This window comes from Rattus norvegicus, chromosome 12 (genome assembly GCF_021556685.1).
Source record: "Rattus norvegicus strain SHRSP/BbbUtx chromosome 12, alternate assembly SHRSP_T2T, whole genome shotgun sequence".
NCBI classification, from domain to species: Eukaryota; Metazoa; Chordata; class Mammalia; order Rodentia; family Muridae; genus Rattus; species Rattus norvegicus.
Window position 1 is genome coordinate 49,672,922 of NC_141545.1, and position 20,501 is coordinate 49,693,422.

Consider the following 20,501-nt stretch of genomic DNA (forward strand, 5'->3'; position numbering starts at 1 on the left):
TCCCCCGACCCTGCTGGGTGGCATGGGTGGAGGTTTGAAAGAAAGCCATGCCCTGGGATGTTTGCCGGTCTGTGGTTTTGACTCGGGATGGGGTCTTTGCACTGAGGTGTGCTGCTCCGTTGGCCAGCTGCTTTTCGTGCTGGTGCCTCATGCACACCCCTCGCTTGTTCCAAAGCCTGCAGCAAAGCCCGTGGGAGTGCCGTGACTGGAGGACCTTTAGCTGCTTTGCTTTCTCTGAATGGACCCCTTTCATCAGGAGATGCTGGGACAAGGGCCCTTTTAAGCCATAATATCAGAGGAAGACAAGTACCACAAGAGCCACTTGCTCTCTGGGTGGGACCAGGGTCTGAGGAGGGACTCCTCTGCCGCCCTGGAAAGCCCCAGTGCCTCTGGCTGGGCCGGCCAGTGCCGTGTGGATTGATGGGGTCTCTTCGGGGACCATCTGCTTCAGCGGGGTTTCTACGGATGTGACAGCCACCGCCATGGATCTTTTCTTTCTTTCCGACTTCTGTGTCTTCCTGCGGCCAACCCGGTACCTCTGCCACTCAGGGGTTTCCAGCCCACGTTAGTACGTAAGCCGCAGAGGACCTGTGCTCTCCCTGGGCTCTCTTGTCTGTGTGAGAGCCTGGCTGTGGGGATTGAGGGCTGCATTTGTCTTGCCTACTTGTGGAAACTTTGATCTTGCAAGGTTCCTGGGGGGCTGTGCTTGTGCTTCCGGTACTTGTGCTTCGGCGATAAAAGCTTGGAGCAGGGAGGTGGGGAGGGTCCCTAGAGCAGTGAAAGAGGATGCCTCCTCTGTCTGGGTCATGCTTTCTGTAACTCCTAGGGCTCTAAAGTCTCTCTCTCAGAAAGATGATTTCTCACTATTTGGAATGGATGGCTGGTATGCATCCTTGGCCTGGGTACTCAGAAAAAAGGTATGCACCATTACCGACGTGAATGTCACGGAGAGCTGGGGGGGTGGGGTGGGGGTGGGAGAGAGAGGCACAGCTCAGGACACAGGACACAGGACACGGCTTGGTCCTGAGCTTCTTGGTAGGGACTTAGTGTAGAAAACCAGGTGTTGCCCATCCATTTCAGACAGCTCTGTGTGCCAATGGTGGCTCAGGCCATACACAGCCTAGAAGTCAGGCCTCAAAGTCAGTGCTCCTCCATCTTGTTTGTGTTTATTCCATTCCTGACCATGCTCTAAAGTCTCCTGTCTGTCACACAGCATCTGGGTCTCAGGCTGCTGAGGGCCATTTTGGCCACCGGTATTCTGCGAGGACTCAAGGGACCTCGCAGACCCCAGAGCAGTGGGGTTCCCAGCAGCATGCATGCTGGCTGTTGACAGGAACTGAGGTGGTTCCAGGACACTAATCGTCATAATCAGGGTTTCTCTTGCTGCAGCAAAACATCATGACCAGGAAGCAAGCGGGGGGGGGGAGGGCTTATCCAGCTTACACTTCCAAATCACTGTCCATCACCCAAGGAGGTCAGGACAGGAACTCACACAGGGCAGGAACCTGGGGGCAGGAGCTGATGCAGAGGCCATGGAGGGTGATTCTCACTGGCTTGCTTCCCCCATGGCTTGCACAGTTTGCTTTCTTATAGAAACCAGGACCACCAGCCCAGGGATGGCTCCACCCACTATGGGTTGGGCCTCCCCCAATCCCCTTGTTCACTAATAGAGAAAAATGCCTTACAGCTGGCTCTCATGGAGGCATTTCTTCTAGGGAGGCTCCTTTCTCTGTGATAACTCCAGCTTATGTCAAGTTCACACACAAAACCAACCAGTACACTAATGAGCAGCCTGGGTGGAGGGGGAGGCCCCCTCTCTCCGGGTCTTATCAGACCGAGGAACAGTCAGCCTCAGAGCAGGTCACAGGGTGAGCCCCGCCCACTCATTACCAATGTTCCTTTTTTTTCCTAAGGAAATACAAGGGAAACCGAGGGGAATTTTTGCCCTTGGTTTCCAAGGCAAAGGTCACACTGCTAATGTCTGGCAGTTTCCAGAATGCTCTGGTTTCTGGTCAGAGTTCTTTTTTTTATTTTTTAAACTGTGAACAAAAGGAGTTGATGCTGCCTTGAGAATTATCCCTGGGCGTCTTTGGTCAACAGATGGCTGCTTTACACTCCCTGGGTCTCAGCCCTCTGAAATCTGGATGGGTGTCCTTGAGATCGGAATCCTTCTGAAAGCTTTGTTGTTAAAATTTTGAGTAGGGAAGGGTTGGGCCGGCTCTCGAACCTTAGCTGAGAGCCTCTTGCCAGGAGAGGCTGAAGAGGGATTCCTGCCGGTCTGTAATCCTGGCTTCCTCCGGACAGGTGTGTGACTGCATGGCATGGGAAAGTGCAGCTTGCGTGCTGAGGATCATGAGGAAATGCTGTGTGGGTCTGTGACGGCTGAGTGTCACATGATCCACTGTCAGGTTCTCAGAGTTCAAAGGCCCTTGCTTGAGAGTCCAGTAGAGCCTTGGTACCTTCCGTTGAATAGTCTGATTTTACCATGAGTCTCCCCCACCATTTCTCTTATGATTTATTTTTATTTTATCTGCTTCAGTGTTTTGTCTGCAGGTATGTCTGTGTAAGAGTGTTGGATCCCCTGGAACTGGAGTTATAGACAGTTAAGTGTGGGTGCTGGGAATTGAACTCAGGACCTCCGGAAGAGCAGGCAGTGCTCTTAACCGCTGAGCCATCTCTCCAGCCCCTTACCATGAGAACTTAGCCAGGAAAAGTTCAGATTTTACTATGAGTCCACCATCACAGAAGCCAAGTTGTCTGAGAAGCCGCCGAGGGGTCCTTTAATTTTAAGTCTGTCATGTTTAGTCACTGACTTTGGGTATCAAAGATGAGTTTGCCCTTTTCAAGCTGTAGATAATACATTATCTCTCCAGGAATTAATCTTCTTAATTCCAGGGTTCTTAAAAATTACGGCTTTCCTAAGATGTTTTTCCTTTCGGGTCATCGGTGTTAGCCTCTTACTCAGGAGAGCAGTATCTTACAGATCAGGAATTTAAACAGTTCTCTTCACGGAACCGATCAAGCTAAAATGTGTGTTACAGTGTGACCTTTATTGTTTCTCTGAGCATCAAAAGTAGCTGTTTTAAAAAGTTGATATGTGTCGGGAAATCTGGAAACCGCTAAGAAGCCGAGAAGAAGAGAGTTACGGGTGGTTATTGTAACCAGTGCTGGATCCTGTGGATCAGTTCCCGGGTTTGTAGTGGGTTTTGGGTACTTGGCAGTAGTTAAAAGCTGAGAAGGCTTCTCTTTTCGTAAATCCAAATGTCTGTAGAAGCTGAAGAATGTTTTTAAGGCTTTCATTTTCAAGTTTTATGTGCGTGGGTGTTTCGAGTGCGTTAAGGATTGCATGACGTGCCCTCAGAGGCCAGATCTGGAACTGGAGTTACAGATGGCTGTGAGCCTCCGTGTGGGAACCAGAAACTGAACCTGGGTCCTCTGGAAGAGCAGCCAAGGCTCTTAGCCACCCAACTATTACCTCTCCAGCCCAGAAAGGGGAAAAAAGTCTTAACCAAATTATAAGTGAAGCATTGGAAGAATATTTTTGCTGTTTGGTTTTTGTGATTGGTTGTCATTCTTGATCCTTCTCTGCCCGTGTGTGTGTCTGTTTGTGTCTGTGTGCCTGTCTGTGTGTCTGTCTGCCTACCTCTGTGGGTGTATCTGTCTGCCTGTCTCTTTGTGTGTATCTGCATGTCTGTCTGTCTGCCTCTCTGTATCTGTCTGCCTGAGTGTGTGTCTGTCTGTCTGTCTGCCTGTATGAGTGTTTATCTGCCTACCTCTCTCTGTGTGTTTATCTGTCTGCCTACCGTTGTGTGTGTTTGCATGTCTGTCTGTCTGCCTGTATGTGTCTGTCTGCCTACCTCTGTGTGTGTATCTGTCTGCCTATTGTTGTGTGTGTCTGCATGTCTGTCTGCCTACCTCTGTGTGTGTGAATCTGCCTATTGTTCTGTGTCTGTCTGTCTGTCTGTCTGTCTGCCTATCTATGTGTCTATTTGCCTATCTCTCTACATGTATCTGCCTGCCTGTGTGTGTGTCTCTCTGTCTGACCCTAGGAATTGATCTTAGGGTCTTTTGTATGCTATATACATGCTGTACCACTGAGCTATCTCTCCCCAAATCTCCTTTTTTTTACTTTCTATTTGCCCAGGCTAGCCTTGAGAGCCATGGGAGTCTTAGGCCTGCCCCTCATTCTGACTCCTTCAGTCATGAGCTAAACACAAATTTGAATATTTCTTTGTTAGTTAAAAATAATGGGTCAAGGGGCTGGGGATTTAGCTCAGTGGTAGAGCGCTTACCTAGGAAGCGCAAGGCCCTGGGTTCGGTCCCCAGCTCCGAAAGAAAAAAAAAAAAGAACCAAAAAAAAAAAATAATAATGGGCCAAAAACTCATCTGCTGAGAAATTCTGTAAGGGTGAACTTGCTCACAGGAGTAGTGGGTGGCATCCCAACTGAGGACGGTTATGGCTCCGCCCCCAGCCCCCAGGCCTCAGGCAGCGTTCCGAAGGATGCTGACACCCTGGGAGGCCATCTGTGTATGCCTTCGAGGGTCCGCACCAGGAAGCAATGACGAGGCTGCAAGTGTCTGGGAGGCAGCAGGTGGGAGTGGGAGGGTCGGAAGCAAAGACCAGCGAGTGCAAGGTCAGAGTGAGTCATACCACCTTCTGCTGGGGGGGGGGGTCTCAGTTACACCAAGAACCTTGTCTCCCTGTGCCGGAAGGAGCTATTGGCCTGGCCCAGCGCACCTGAAACGAGAGGTGGCGTGGGGCTGTAGCATCGTAAGCTCCTGATTACTATAGCAGCAGTGGTACCATTTTATCCTGTTGCGTGTCCATTCGCCCCATTGCGTGCGCCCGCCATTTGCCCGCCCTAAGTGTTCCCTCTGCCTGGCGTGCGCCTCGCCGGTGTTTCTTGAAGTTGCTCTAACCTGTGCTCTGGTTTTATTCTTTCCAGCTTGAGCGAGAGCTTTTTCATGGTGAAAGGAGCGGCCCTCTTCCTACAGCAGGGAAACAGCCCGCAGGGCCAGCGGAGTCTTCAGCACCCTCACAAGCATGCAGGTGAAGATGGGACGAACCATTTCTGTGCCACAGAGGGGAACCATTTCTGTGCCACAGTGGGTGGGAAGTCGTTCCTGGGTTTAGGGCCAGAGAAGCAGTGTATGGACATCTCAGCTTAGGTGAGGTTTGGACAGATGGACCAGCGTGCACCACAGCTATCAGCTGTCCCTTTGAAGACAGCCTCGGGGTACCTCACCTGAGCGCAATGGGGTGATGTCACGGCCGGGTGCTCATCTGACAGGATGTCTTTATCCTATAATGGCTACCTGTTGGAAAGAACAGAAGAGAGCTGAATAGTTGATATAAATAATAATAATGTAGGACTGAAAACCATGCCTGTCAAATACTAAGGCTGGGGCTGGAGTGGTGGCTTAGCCGTTAAAAGCACTGACTACTCTTCCAGAGGTCCTGAGTTCAGTTCCCAGCAACCACATGGTGGCTCACAACCATCTGTAGTGGGATCTGATGCCCTCTTCTGGTGTGTCTGAAGACAGCTACAGTGTACTCACATAAATAAATAAATCTGAAAAATAATAAAATAAAAGTACCAAGGCTAGTCTTCTTAGGCTACTCGACTCCAGAAATGAAGGCACACTGAAAGTGGAACTCAGGAGGCGCCTGGCCACAAGGGGCCCTCTGTAACATGTGCTGGCCCCTGGGGTCCTTCTGGGGTCCCCTATTAGGGTCTGAATGTTAGGGAGGTGTTAGGGAGGCCCTTCTACCTTTCAAAAGAACTGGAGAGAGGGGTTGGGGATTTAGCTCAGTGGTAGAGCACTTGCCTAGCAAGCTCAAGGCCCTGGATTCGGTCCCCAGCTCCGGGAAAAAAAAAAAAAAAAAAAAAAAAGAGCTGGAGTGAGATTCAGGAAGCGTCTGGGCATTTCCTCACCCTGTGAGAATTTTCCCGCCTTGGCCGCTGCTTCCTCAGCTTCATCTTAGGTGTAAGCGCTGAGGTAAACTTCACACCTTATAGTTTGTAGCAAGCGCCAGAGCCTTGCCTGTGCTCTCACATACTGATCCTGCCAACCAAGATTTAGGTCCGTGTCATCTAAGAAAGCCCTCATCTTGCACAAGGAGGCATGGCTGTGTATGGAAACAGTGTTTGACCTGGAGCAGGCTGGTAGTCTGTGAGCCCAACACTAGGGTGTGGGGTGGAAGCAGGAGTGTCATATGTTCAAGGCCAGCCTAGGCTACATAGTATATATTTCAGGATACTGATGTTACTTAGTGAAAACATTCTGTTTAAAAAAACAAATAGGGGGGCTGGGGATTTAGCTCAGTGGTAGAGCGCTTACCTAGGAAGCGCAAGGCCCTGGGTTCGGTCCCCAGCTCCGAAAAAAAGAACCAAAAAAAAAAAAAAAAAAAAAAAAACAAATAGGGGTTGGGGATTTAGCTCAGTGGTAGAGCACTTGCCTAGCGAGCGCAAGGCCCTGGGTTCGGTCCCCAGCTCTGAAAAAAAAGAAAAAACAAAACAAAACAAACAAACAAAACCACCTTGCTTTGGAGCTTGCCAGACCTGACTTCAGTAAACCTGGTTCTGTGACGTCTGAGCCTGTTTCCTAATGTTACCAGTAGGCATCCAATGCCTCGGATAATATGGAAATTAGTAATTATGCATGTGGCCAGGCATGGTGGCCCACACCTGTAATCCTAGCCCTACAAATCTGGGACTGGAAACCTATGAGTTCAAGGGCAGCCCGGGGCCACAGACCAACTTCTAAAAGCAATGCAACAAAATTAAAACAAAAGGGAGAACACAGTTGATAAAGTGTTTCCTTCAAAAGTAGAACCTGAGTTCAGATCCCAAGGGCCCACGCTGAAAAGGCCAGATGCACGTTTGTAACCCTGTGGTGGAGATGGATCTTGAGAACTGGCTGGCCAGCTAACCTAGGCCAGTGAGAGATCCGATCTTGGACAAAAGGTGAAAGGCCCTTGGTGAACCAAGGTTGTCCTCTGGCCTCTACAGACAGGTACACACATACACACATGCACACATCATGCGCCAGCCTCTCCGGTGGGTGGTGTATGAGACTTCAGTGTGATAAGCTAAGCAGCCGTCATTTCCACATCTGCTGGTGTCCTATCAAGTGTGAAATGTGTCCCTAAGGTGAGTGAGTTTGGCCTGCAAGTGCAAAGAAGCTACTTTGTTTTGGACCCTGGGAAGGCTGGTCTGTGTTTCTCTTGAATACACACAGCCAGGAAAATGGTCCAACCAGCTGACCTGAGATGACCCCCAAAGACTTCACTGTGTTCCCTTTTCCTATTGCCTCCCTTGCCACTGTGGAGAGAGGCCAGAGGTTAATTCTGTGGGATTGGGTCAGGTTTAGCCAGTCCAGTCAGTCCAGGGACACCCCTGGAACTACCTCCCTGCCTCCCCCACCCCCACCCCGCATGCCAGCCTTCTGGCCTCTGATCAATACAGGGATGTCAGGCTGGGATATGTGCAGTTTATTTATGTGCAGACCACTTCTCTCGTTTAGACATTTATCAGGCATGGGGAATGGGATCACTTTCATCTCTGTGACTTGGAGTGGATGTTGGGAGGACCCAGGCAAAGAGAGAACTATCCCTTGATGGCTGTGTGGCCCCATGGCATTGGAGATGAGGTAGGGCCTCGAGGCAGAGCAGGGAATTCCTTATACTATCTCCTGAGCAATCTGACAGGTGGCAGCAGCAAAGGAGGCTGTGAAGGAGTGTTCTGCGGCTCTTTTGTCTGTGTTTTGCCCGTCTTATTTACTGTGGGAAGAACACTTAACATGAGCTGTCCCATCCTGACTAGAGGGGCAGTGTGACACCTCCATGCCTTAAAAGGACAACGCGCTTTTGCAACAGTCAAGGTAGTTGTGGTGTTTTAGGGCATTTGCTTCTGTAAGCAGCGCTGTCCTTCCAGGGTTCCCAGCAAGCGTGTAGAGGGTGTTTCAGGGTCTGGTTGTTACTTTGTCTCCGTTTTCTTTTTGCAGTGCTGGGCATGGAAACCGAGGCCTTACACATATTACTAGGCAAGTGTCGCAGGGAGAAGCCATTCTTTCAGCTCTCTGTAGGGGAATCCAAACAAAATAAAAAGGATCATTGGGTTCCTTTGAGCGCTGCACACTGTTGAAAAGGGTCGTTTTATTGAGCTATTAGGCACACCTTCCTGCTGGTGAGCATCTTCACAGCGAGCCTTTCCTCAGAGGACACGCAGGCCTCGGGTGTGGAGAAGCAGGCCTGAGGTCCTACATCCTGCTTTATGGTAACACTGTACCCCAGCAGCTAGAGACCCACTGAAATACCCTACCACCCTCCAGGGAGCTTGCTCCCTGGCCCTTCATATTCTTCAGACGCAGTCCCAGGGGTGCCTCCCAGACAAGTTCAAACTCCACCCTAAGAGAGTTGTGAGTTTGAAGCCAGGCTGGGCTGTATAAACTATTCAAAAGAAGGAAATGGAACAGGTCTGGAAAGAGAGCTCAACGGTTCAGAGTGCACATTGCTTTTACAGAGGACCCAAGTTCAGTTTTCAGTATCTTTGTTGGACAACACACAACTTCCTGTAACTCCAGTTTCAGGGGATTCAACATCCTCTTCTGGACTCTGCAGGCAACTACACATAAACGCATGCTCTCACCACACACATGTATACATTCTTTTTAAAGTGTTAAAAAAAAAAAAACCCAATACTTTCTGGCTGGGAATGGTGGTATGCACCCACACTCCTAGATCCCAGGAGGCCGAGGCAGGAGGATTGCTCCTTTAGATTACTATATTTTTACTTAGCAATGAAGGGAAAAAAAAAGAGAAGACATTAATAATTTCCTTCTTGTGAAAAGAGGTGAAGAGATTGTTTTTTCCTCAAATGCTTTCTCTGGACGCCCAGCACAGAGCTTTCGTCTGTGGTCGGATAGATTTCCCCACATACACTCCCCAGGTGCAGGGGTTAACATCTGGCTCGTGTGGAAAATGCCCAACCAAGAGTTTGAAGAGGACAGATGTCCTTCTCCTCTCCAGCCCGTGGCACGTGCCTCCCTGCAGCCACGACTGTAGTTTCTGACTCCCCGCCTTGCCAAGGACTGTTTGCTCCGGTATGATAGTAGGTAACACATTCCTCATGCCGGTGTTTCCCAAAGTCTTTGTTGAGAGTACCGCTGTATGGCCCAGGCTGCTGTAATCAACCTTCCATGGTGGCGGCGTTGGTTCGGTTGGGCTTTTCTAGGGAAGTAAGTGAGTAGCCACTTAAACCTTCTCGCCCTGTCGGTCCCACAGGTGACCTGCCTCAGCACCTGCAAGTGATGATCAACCTCCTGCGCTGTGAAGACAGAATCAAACTGGTGAGGGCGTGGTATTGAGTGAGGCGGGGACCTTCTCTCTCTATGGGGATGACCAAAGCCAGGGCACCAGAGCACTGCTTGGTGGTAGACACATCACTGGGATGCCGGACACCCTGGGTTCTATGCCAAGCTCCCCAAAAGGGCCAGAAGAGATGTGTCCGCTCTCCACGACATCTCTGCTAAACCTGAATGTAGCCTGAACATTTCCTCCTGTGCCCCAGCTGCAAGCAGTTTGCTGTCCCCAAGGCATCAGGCACGCACACCCTCCGCTCCTTCCTCCTCACAAGCACCCAGCCTTCATTTCTTCCCTGATTTCTGGGTGGGGGTCAAGAACTAAAGCCCTTGGTCTTGGATTGGGGGGTGGGGGAAGGGAAGAGAGTAAAGAGGTGCCCTCCCTTTTCTGTTTGCAGGCCGTGCGCCTAGAGAGCGTCTGGACTGACCGTGTCCGCTACATGGTTGTGGTGTACACCAGCGGGCGCCAGGACACCGAGGAGAACATCTTGCTGGGAGTTGACTTTTCCAGTAAGGAGAGGTGAGTCTCAGGGATGGAGTTCCCATCAGAGCAGATGGGTCACTGTTGGCCAGAGGTTTTCCTGGTGTCCTGCAGTGAGTCCCTACAGAAGAGGGGGTGGGGACTGGGGAAGCGTCAAGTCTCTGGGGATAGGGGCATGCCTACCCAGCCCTTAGTTTCCTGCCGCTGAGAGCCAGCTGGAGAGTGCATGGCGCTCAGAGTTTCGGAAGAGGAAGCATGTGACTGCGTTCTGTTGTCATAACAACATAATACTTGGGTAGTTTATAAAGGAAAGACGTTTATTTGGCCCGCTGCTTCAGAGCCTGCAAATCTAATGTGAGGCCTCTCTCTGGCCACGTGGATGACATCACGGTGGTGGGGGCATGTGCAAGAGAGATCACATGGCGGAACAGGAAGCCAGCTGCAGTGGGAGCTAGGCTTAGCCAGCATTCACCCCTTCTGAGGGTGGGACCTGACACCATCTTTCCGCCAGGCCTCAGCTCGTAAATATACCACCTCCTCGAATGGCGCAGATCTGGGGAGCCAGCTACTAGCCATGAACAGATTTGAGGGATCCCTCACGGTTGTGAAGGCATCCTGTCCAGGAATGTCTCCTGAAGGGTGCGATCCAACGGTGGACACTGAAGGACATGCTAGAGTTAGCTGGGAGGACGCCCCCCCACCCCCACCCCCCTCGGCACACAGCGCATGTAGGAGGAGGTTGTAGCTGGAATGCTCCGGTGGTTGACTTCCGTGGAGTGCCTGTTTGGGGAATTTTTGTTTGATTTTTTTTCTTTCTTTCAAGATAGAGCTTCTCTGTGTAACCCTGGTTGTCCTGGAACCCACTCATAGACCAGGCTGCACACAGAGATTTACCTGCCTCTGCCTCCCAAGTGCTGGGATTAAAGGTGTGAGACACCACCGAGGCCATCACTACCACTGGGCCCTGCTGTTTGTTTTTGAAGCTTTTAGGCTTGCAGTTCCCCAAGCCTGGAGGTCAAGTAAATTCCATTGCAACCCTAGCAAGGCATGAAGTGAACTGAGTGTGGGAGGTTGTTGCAAACCCTAGGTCCCTCAGAGCGGACTCTCTCCATTCTCCACTCATCACCCTACTCAGTATGTGGATGGGTTTTCCATGGACCCGTGTAGGAGGCCACAGACTGGCCCCCAAGTCCGCAGAGATGCCACAGTACAGGTTCAACTTAGCACAGAGGATTGTGTCACCGCCAGGGAGGCAAAAGGCTTAGCAGTTGACAGGAGCCAGGCTTCTGTGATAGTACAAGCAAGTGGGTGGTGCCAAGGTAGGTTTTAAGGTCCAGTAGGAAGCACAGTGAGGTCACACTCGGGGCGCAGGTGTTGGAGGCGGAGTCTATGGTAAGACGAGAGTCCCGGAGATCACATGACCGCAGCTGAGTCTCCTTGTGACTAAGCTGCTGTGTCATAGGCTGGTGACCAAGACTTGGATGATAGATGTGAATGCAATCGAGTGGGGGGGGGGATGGGTCCATTTAATGACTCTCTTCCCCTGCCCCCTGGCATCGTGAGAAAAGTTGCGCTGTCACAAGGAGCCGGAGGAGCTGCGACAGTGGCTTTATGTGCTGGGAAAGTAGTCGAGTTCTGGTGTACACAGAAGGGCTGATGCCCTGCGGGAGGGAGCTGTGCTGTTGAAGCACCACCAGGAGGTGGGGGGGGGCACTCACAGACGTGGGAGGGGCCGTCTTTTCGAAGCGCATGCGTAAGTACGACGCATGTGCGTGCGCATGCGCATAACTCGAGATCCCCCTGCTTCAGCTTCTCGAGTAGTGTGTCTACAGGCACGTGCCTCCATGCCCAGGCTAAGGCGTTACTAATGTTTTCTGTGTCAATTAACAGTTTTTCAGATGATGGCCCAGCTCTGTAGTAATCTTCCAAGGACTGAATTTTTCTCATCACACGGAGATGGTTTGGGTAACCTATTCTAGTCCTGAATAGCCTGTCTTCTGTACCCTGTACCCTCTTTTTGATCCTCACTTAAGAAACTTCTTAGGAGTCAGGTCCCCTCTGGTCACCGCTGTTGCAGAGCACGGTTCTGTTACTCCGTGCGTCCTGGCTGTGTCATGGAGTCACCTTATTGTCAGTGTTGGCTCGTGTAGACTCCAGCATCTCCCAAGATCATGTCCAACCAGGGAAGGGAGGAACGGCTAGAATTCCAGGGGCCAGTGTCCTGGCTCTCCCCAGGGAGTTCTCACTACTGAAACCTGGCTGCCACTGTGATGCCCTGTTCTGTGGCACAGGGGCAGAGTCCAAGAATGGCTTCTTGTGAGTGGAGTCGACAGTGCCTGGGAACACCCTGTGTCTCTCCTGGTGTTTGCTGTTCTCCTGGGCGTCCCTTGCTTGTTCGTTTGGGGGCTTTTCCAGTGTGCACCTGTTAGCCCGCTCACGTGTTGGGGGTAACTAGAGATTCGACCTGTGCTGGTATGGTCCAAGGTCATTACACACTGTTTATTTGTGCCCAGAATCTTGCTTCCAGCTGAGCTGTATGGGCTTCCGCCCTCCTTCCCGCCCATTTTGATATGTCTTGTTTTTCCTTGCCACCCCTCCGCACTCTAGCTTTGGGTCTCATGGGTCCCTCTCTCCCTGTGGTCATCTCGCCTCTGCTGCGAGTTCTACTCTCAGGCTACTGTCTCCCTGTTGAGGCCTTGAGCTAGAGCCACAGTCTGGCTCTACAGTGTAGCTGTAGGTTAGAGCAATGGCTGCTTGTCCGGAGGCCCTGAGTTCAATTCCCAGCGCATGACTGCTCACAACGGCCTATAACTGTTGTCCCCGTGGGATACAATGCCATCTTCTGGAGTACAGACAAAAATATCTATACATATACGATAAGTGAACAATTAAATTTTAAGAAAAATAGGATGATTGAGAGATGGGCGTGTTCCCCCAGTGGGCGTGTCATCAGGGAGGGGTGGATCAGGACAGAGCTGGCTTTCAGGACCCTGGAGCATCAGGCTCCCCCTCCCTGAGTTCTCAGGGAGAGAACACACAAGGACCAGATTGAAAGTCTATATTGAAGCTATGGTGACTACAGGCATCTCCTTAGGTGTCGGGGCTCATCTGAAGTTAACGTTTGCTTTTGGTTCAGGTACTCTTTGAGCACGGTAACTGTGTATACTACCCTCTGCCCACCTTTTTTTTTTTTTTCAAACGTGCAGAAGTGGGCTTTCAGGAGCCTGTGTCTCCTGCTCAGGTTCAGCTAGCTTCTCTGTTCTTGACCCTAGGGACTTAGAGCCTGCTCCCTTCCCCCACACTCCCTCCCACCCGCCCCTCCAGCATCACTTGTGACTGGTGACGATGCAGTCTCCCTAACCCCACTTCCTGTGTGTGTCGCCCCTCCATCACTGTCCAACTTCATTGTGAGTTCTATGGGACCGATGTCCTCACGTGGCAGTGACAGCCATGGCGATGGCATTCTTGCCATCTTTGTCACGGTCGCAGAGTGCGCTGGGCCCTAGTCCTCCAGAGACATCAGTCCACTAGCTTTTTCCACGTTGCTGTGTGTAAAGGAGGCCAGCGCTGTGGGGCTCAGCACACGTCTCATCTCCAGCACCATACAGGAAGTAGAGTTAGCCCTGTACAGACGCCTAGAACAGCAAGCGGGAAAGAGGGGGATTTCCAGCCCAGAGGCTTAGTCCAGTTGAACCTGGAAATCTTTTCAAATAAAAATTTTATTGGATTTTTTTAAATTTCCATTTCAAATATTAACCCCTTTCCCAGTTTCCATCCTCCTCCCCCTTCCTGTATGAGGGTGTTTTCCCACTCAACCACCCACCCCTTCCTGACTCCCTGCCCTGACAATCCCCTACACTGGGGGGTCCAGCCTTGGCAGGACTAAGGGTGTCTCCTCCCATTGGTGCCCAACAAGGCCATCCTCTGCTACATATGCAGGTGGAGCCATGGGTCTGTCCATGTGTACTCTTTGGATGGTGGTTTAGGTTCTGGGAGCTCTGGTTGGTTGGTATTGTTGTTCTTATGGGGTTGCAAACCCCTTTGGCTCCTTCAATCCTTTCTCTAACTCCTTCTCCAATGGGGACCCCTTTCTCAGTTCAGTGGTTGGCTGCGAGTGTTCACCTCTGTATTCACCTCAGGAGATGGTTATATCAGGCTCCTGTCAGCCTGCACTTCTTGGCATCAGCAATATTGTCTGGGTTTGGTGGCTGTATGTATATGGGATGGATCCCCAGGTGGGGCAGGCTCTGAATGGCCATTCCTTCAGTCTCTGCTCCAGACTTTGTTTCTGTATCTCCTTCTGAACCTGGAAGTCTTAAACCAGTGGTTCTCAACCTTCCTAATGCTACAACCCTGTAATATATATAGCTCCTTCTGTTGAGGTGAACCCCCCCCTTTCACCATAAAATGATTTTATTTTCTTTTTTCTTAAGATTTATTTATTTTACTTATGAGTACACTGTGGCTGTCTTCAGACACACCAGAAGAGGGCATCAGATCCCATTACAGATGGTTGTGAGGCACCATGTGGTTGCTGGGAATTGAACTCAGGACCTTCGGAAGGTCAGTCAGTGCTCTTAACCGCTGAGCCATCTCTCCAGCCCGCATAAAATGATTCCTGCTTTTATGAACCATATTGTAAATATCTGTGTTTCCCAATGGTCTTTTGAGGTCTCAACACCCACAGGTTGAGAATCGCTACCTTAAAAACTTCCTTCCCTGGGGTTGGGGATTTAGCTCAGTGGTAGAGCGCTTGCCTAGCAAGCGCAAGGCCCTGGGTTCGGTCCCCAGCTCCGAAAAAAAAAAAAGAAAAGGAAAAAAAAAAAAAAAAAAAAACTTCCTTCCCAGGCTGCTGAGAAAGCTCAGCCATTAAGAATAGTGGTTGCTCCTCCAAAGATCCTGAGTTCAATTCCCAGCAACCACATGGTGGCTCACGACCAACTATAAGGGGATCTGATGCCCTCTTCTGGCCTGTAGATGTATATGCAGCAGAGCACTCCTTCATTAAATAATTAAAAAAAAAAAAAAAGCCAACTTCCTTTCCCACGCCTACTGAAAGGCAGGATAGTACAGGCAGGCGGTATCTCTGGAGTGGGAGTCACCGGGCAGAGGAGGGAGTAATGTTACCCTCTCCCCACCCTCCCCCACAACCACCCCTGGGCCCAGAGCCTGTAAACCACCTGGCAAAGATAGAAACTCGGAATTCCTGAGGGCTGTGGTGTTGCTCAGGCACAATCGCTGCAGTTTCTCAAGAGCCAGCCCTTAAATGCCTCAAGGGTTTCATCACGATCTGAGAGACCCTTCTGATAAGACTCTGTAACCGTGGCGCCAGTGTATCAGTTCACTGCTAGGATGGGCAAAACAGAACTGGATTGAAGCAGTTTGTAAAGTGGCAGCAGCACAAAAGGTAGACAGACAGACAGACATACAGACAGACAGAAGTCTGAGTGAACAGTGAGACTGGGGGACCTCCCATCTCCTGTTACCCAGGACAGAAGCCTGGTATGGGCTGTCGCTGACTGCTTGCCGGCTCTCTGCTGCATCCCCACTACCCCAAGAGCTTCTGTAGTTGTGGAGTTACCGCCACCCCATGCCTGTGTCCTCTAGAATCCAGCCATGACTGAAGAGTGCCCCCCCAGACAGGCTGCAAACCCCTCCCCACCACAGACCCCGAGGCTGGTGTCAGGCCAGCAGGTCTGCTAGACAAGGAAACTGAGGGAAGACTGCATACACAGGGCAGACACTGACTCGGTGTCTTCTCTTCCCCACTCAGCAAAAGCTGTACACTCGGGATGGTCCTTCGACTGTGGAGCGACACCAAGATCCACCTTGATGGGGACGGGTATGGACACACTGTGATACTTGGAAAGATTCTCTTCTGGGGGGCTGGAGAAACGGCTCGGAAGCTCAGAGGCCCGGCTGCTCCTGTAGATGATGTGGGTTTGGTTCCTAGCACCCGTATGGCAGCTTACAACTTCCTGTCTGCCATTCCAGGGGATCCTGCACCCTCAGTTGGGCCTCCGTGTGCAGCAGGCACACACTTGGTACACAGTCACGCAGTTACACATACACATAAAACAAACATTTTTAGATACTTACCATTCCCTATACCCCAAAGCACTAACAAACAGGGCCACATCTTTGGATAATCTTGTGTGGCGGACTGATCCCTTCAGTGGTGTCCCTGTCCAGTCAGGCCCATAGGACAGCTGTTCTGGGTCTCCTTCAGGGATTTCGCTCAGGAAGTATCAATGCGGGGGTGTCACACCAGTCTGTTGCTATGGAATACTCACTCAGGACCTTCTTGGGGCTGTGTGTCAGTCAGGGTTTCTATCCCTGCACAAACATCATGACCAAGAAGCAAGCTGGGGAGGAAAGGGTTCATTCAGCTCACACTTCCACATTGCTGTTCATCACCAAAGGAAGTCAGGACTGGAACTCAAGCAGGTCAGGAAGCAGGAGCTGATGCAGAGGCCATGGGGGGATGTTACTTACTGGCTTCCTTCCCCTGGCTTGCTCAGCCTGCTCTCTTATAGAACCCAGGACCACCAGCCCAGGATGGCCCCACCCACAATGGGCTGGCCCCACCCACAATGGGCTGGGTCCTCCCCCCTCCCCCATTGATCACTAATTGAGAAAATGCCCTACAGCTGGGCCTCATGGAGGCATTTCCTCAAGGGAGGCTCCTTTCTCTGTGATAACTCCAGCTTGTATCAAGTTGACACACAAAACCAGCCAGTACAGGTTGTGACCCAGAGTGCACAGATGAGGGAAACGCCACAGGGTAACTCACTCTTGGGGTACCAAGATGGTGCTGGTCTGCTTTTGCCCTCGTCGGACAGCAAGTCTAGGGAGGGCCTACCTACCCAGAGTCTTAAGGGGCTTGACTGGAAGCTTGAGTTCTCACTCAGTCTCCTGTTTTCCCTCCTCAGGGGGTTCAGTGTGAGCACGGCGGGCAGGATGCACATATTCAAGCCGGTGTCTGTCCAGGCCATGTGGTAAGTGTGCTTGGGGGACTTTGAACTCATTAGCAGCATTTTATACTTGGCAGAATGAATAGAAAAGCCGATCGTAGCCGGGTAGTGGTGGTGCACACCTTTAATGCCAGCACTTGGGAAGCAGTGGCAGGTGGGTTTCTGTAAGTTCGAATTCAGCCTGGTCTACATAGTGGTCTACATAGGACAGCCATGGCTGCACAGAGAAAACCCCATCTCAAAAAAACAAACAAACAAAACAACAGAAAAGAAATGATCACTTGGGGGTTGGGGATTTAGCTCAGTGGTAGAGCGCTTGCTAGGCAAGCCCTGGGTTTGGTCCCCAGCTCCGAAAAAAAGAAAAAGAAAAAAAAAAAAGAAATGATCACTTGTATTTGGAAGCTAATTTTGTGTGCGTGTGTGGGTGCATGGGTGTTCAGAAGCAAATCTTCCATAACATAACTGGCCACCTTAGCTGTTTGGAGGTGTTTGATTCAGGGTCACGCAGCTAACTCTCTCTCATCCACTGTTAGAACATTCCCATCACCCCAACAGGAAGTCCCCCTTCACCCCTCTGGCCCCTGAAGATTCTGTGCTTTCTGTTGCTATGAACCCTCTCTTGTAGGGACCTCCGAGAGCATTCACCCTGTTATTTGTCCTGCATCTCAGTCTCCTTACATCATGCTCAGGCTCCCTCATGTTGAGGGGAAGACTCTATGGCACTGAAGAACCCTCTGCCCTATTTGGATTTGCTGTTGTTGTTGATGTTGTTGTTAAAGATTTATTTATTTTTATATAAGTACACTGTAGCCCTCTACAGACACACCAGAAGAGGGCATCAGATCCCAGTGCAAATGGTTGTGAGCCACCATGTGGTTGCTGGGATTTGAACTCAGGACCTCTGGAAGAGCAGTCAGTGCTCTTAACCGCTGAGCCATCTCTCCAGCCCTACCCTATTGTTTATCCCCAAGGTGTTTATTTCTTACCGTAGCTGCACAGGTCTTCAGTAGTCCAGTTTCTCCAGGTCCCTGTCAACATTATTTTTGTTTATTGATCACCATCTCGGTGACTGTGGAGTTGTATCTCGATCAGCAGTTTTTATTTTAGTTGTATGTGTCTGCATGCCTTTTTGTAGGTGCAGGCTCGGATTGTGGGGTCCGTGGAGGCTGGAAAAGAGTGTAGGACCCTCTAGCCTGTGAGCAGAAGACATGGGTGCAGGGGACTCTGGTTCTTTGCTCAAACAGCACCTGCTCTTGCCCACTGAGCCTCCCAGCCCTCCTCTGTGTCTTTTTGTTACATTCTCCCAATGATGTATATACATTTTATATATGTGTGTCTTTGTTGGGAAATGTTCCATCTAAGTTCCTTACCCATTTAAAGAAAGGTATTACTGTTGAAGATGAGGCTTTGCCTGCTGACCTACTGAACGCCATCCTGGGGTACATTCACTTATTCCTTGTACCTGGCACACAGTAGGTGCTAGGTTTGTGCAGTTAAGGTCCAAGCACTCTGCTCGGCTGGAGTGGAGAGACACAACGGGGTCGGGAGATAGACCCTGGTTGCCTCTTGGAGTTTAAAGCATCTTGAAAGGAGATGTTTACACAGGTATGAACAAACTAGCGTGTCATGCCAAGAAAGATGGGGAGTGTTCTCTTGGTGGTCAGACCACAGAACACCAGCTGAAGAGCCAGGATCCCGGGGAAGGGAAGGTGGCATGACCCTCTACACTGGCTGGACTTGGCACTGTTTGCAGCTTCCAGGTCCAGCTTCCTCTTAACGGGTCTCTCTTGGGTGTGTCCAGCCTGGGGCCACACATTCAAAGTAGGTGTAGCTTAACAGGTTTGCAGGTCCAATGTCAGGCTGCGCTGTGGTGTGAAAGGTTGTTTACTCCCATTAGCTAAACCGTTCATGTGCGAGAACAAAAGAGTTGGAGTAAACTAGGAGAAACTTCAAGCCTGAGATGCCTAAGATGAGCGTTTCCAAACGACTCCTCTTGTTCAGGGAGAAGAGAGCCCCAAAGGACCCTCTCAGGCCACCCAGTTAGTGGTTCCTCCCTTCCGGCCGCTACTCTAGGCTATGCTCACTTCCGGGTCATTCGAGGTGGGCGGGGCTAAGGAAGTCCGCCTTCTGACCCGCAGTGTTTCTTTGGATAATCGCTGCGGCTTTCTCTTTAGCCAAGTTGTTTCAATCGATATTAATTATCATCGTTTGTGGCAGCGGTGGTTGGTTTTACCCACCCCCTATTTTACGAACTAGAACTGAATTTAATAAACATTTGACTAAAGTTTATTTTCTCATCCTGCCCTGATGGTGGGACAGACAGACAGACAAACGGATGGTTGGGCTGCTTTGCTCTATCTGCGCGCCATCGCCGTCCTCTTCTGCTTCTGCCATACCTCCCTCAGCTGTCCATTCCCTGAGAAATTCTCAGCCTTCAGTTCTTGTCAAAAGAAAAAAAAAAAAAAAAAAAAAAAAAAAAAAAAAAGGCAGGGCTGGAGAGATGGCTCAGCGCTTAAGAGCACTGACTGTTCTTCCAGAGGTCCTGAGTTCAATTCCCAGCAACCACATGGCGGCTCACAACCATCTGTAAAGAGATCCGATGCCCTCTTCCGGTGTATCTGACAATAGCAACAGTGTACTCACATACATTAAATACTTTTTTTTTAAAGACCCTGTCTCAAAGGATAAGGCTAGCCTTCAAAGAAATAAAAAATGCTAACTAAATAAAGCATACACATTTTAAAGCCCCCCTATCCCCAAGATGTTACATACAGAGAAGCAGGTCCGAAGTGCATTCGGAGCCCCTGCTGGTTTTTGTTTGTTTGTTTTGTTTTTTTTGGGTTTTTTTTTTTTTTTTTTTGAGCTGAGGACTGAACCCAGGGCCTTGCACTTGCACTTGCTAGGCAAGCGCTCTACCACTGTGCTAAATCCCCAACCCCCTGCTGTTCTTTAAACAGCCCATAGATGCCTGCAGTACAGCCCTGCCTGCAGATCTCAAGTCTTTGGAGTTGGTTGCTGGAATGCGACCCGACCAGCTTGGAAGACTTAGGGGCAATGGGATGGGGTCTGCTGCTTGCATCTGTTTATTCTTTTGGAAATGGTGAGGGATAGCCTATCTGCTTGCCCCCTTAATTGATACAGCCTCTGGGAGGGAGTTGATAGCTGTATCTAGCTCTGTGTCCTTCACACACCTTGTGAGCAGCGCCTCCAAGAGGGAATCCTTTCTGAATTGCTTGTTCCACTGCTGGTAAAGGGAGCACCCTTGGTGAGCTGCAGAACCCGATTCCCCTAGCGGCCCCCTTGCACCCCGCTCCCTTGGGCCCCGGCCCTGCCCCGCCCCGCCCCGCCCCGCCCCATCCGGAGTTTCTCTCTCCTTGTCCCTCCCAGGTCTGCCTTGCAAGTGCTTCACAAGGCCTGTGAAGTGGCTCGGAGACATAACTACTTCCCGGGGGGAGTGGCACTCATCTGGGCCACCTACTATGAGAGCTGCATCAGCTCGGAGCAGAGCTGCATCAATGAATGGAACGCCATGCAGGACCTGGAGTCCACGAGGCCCGACTCCCCCGCGCTGTTCGTGGACAAGTATGTGCAGAAGCTGCCTCCCACACTGATCAATACGGTCCTCTCAGGGTCCCTTGCAGCCCCTTGACTGAGAACCCCTTCCTAGGACAGGTTTAACCTGA

The 20,501-nt window shown here is 50.7% G+C and overlaps 1 protein-coding gene across 4 annotated transcripts in view; it reads left to right on the forward strand.

The window, feature by feature from the left end:
* The window catches only part of Ssh1 (slingshot protein phosphatase 1), a 62,335-nt gene that overhangs the window by 20,203 nt on the left and 21,631 nt on the right, over positions 1-20,501 (forward strand). The window contains exons 1-8 of one of the 4 annotated variants that reach the window (XM_087578609.1): positions 333-568; positions 4,947-5,050; positions 9,287-9,351; positions 9,762-9,883; positions 14,278-14,407; positions 15,618-15,686; positions 16,777-16,842; positions 20,206-20,400. In XM_087578609.1, coding sequence (XP_087434735.1) covers positions 14,370-14,407; positions 15,618-15,686; positions 16,777-16,842; positions 20,206-20,400 — 368 coding nt within the window. In that variant the 5' untranslated portion in view covers positions 333-568; positions 4,947-5,050; positions 9,287-9,351; positions 9,762-9,883; positions 14,278-14,369. 4 annotated transcript variants of the gene reach the window in all.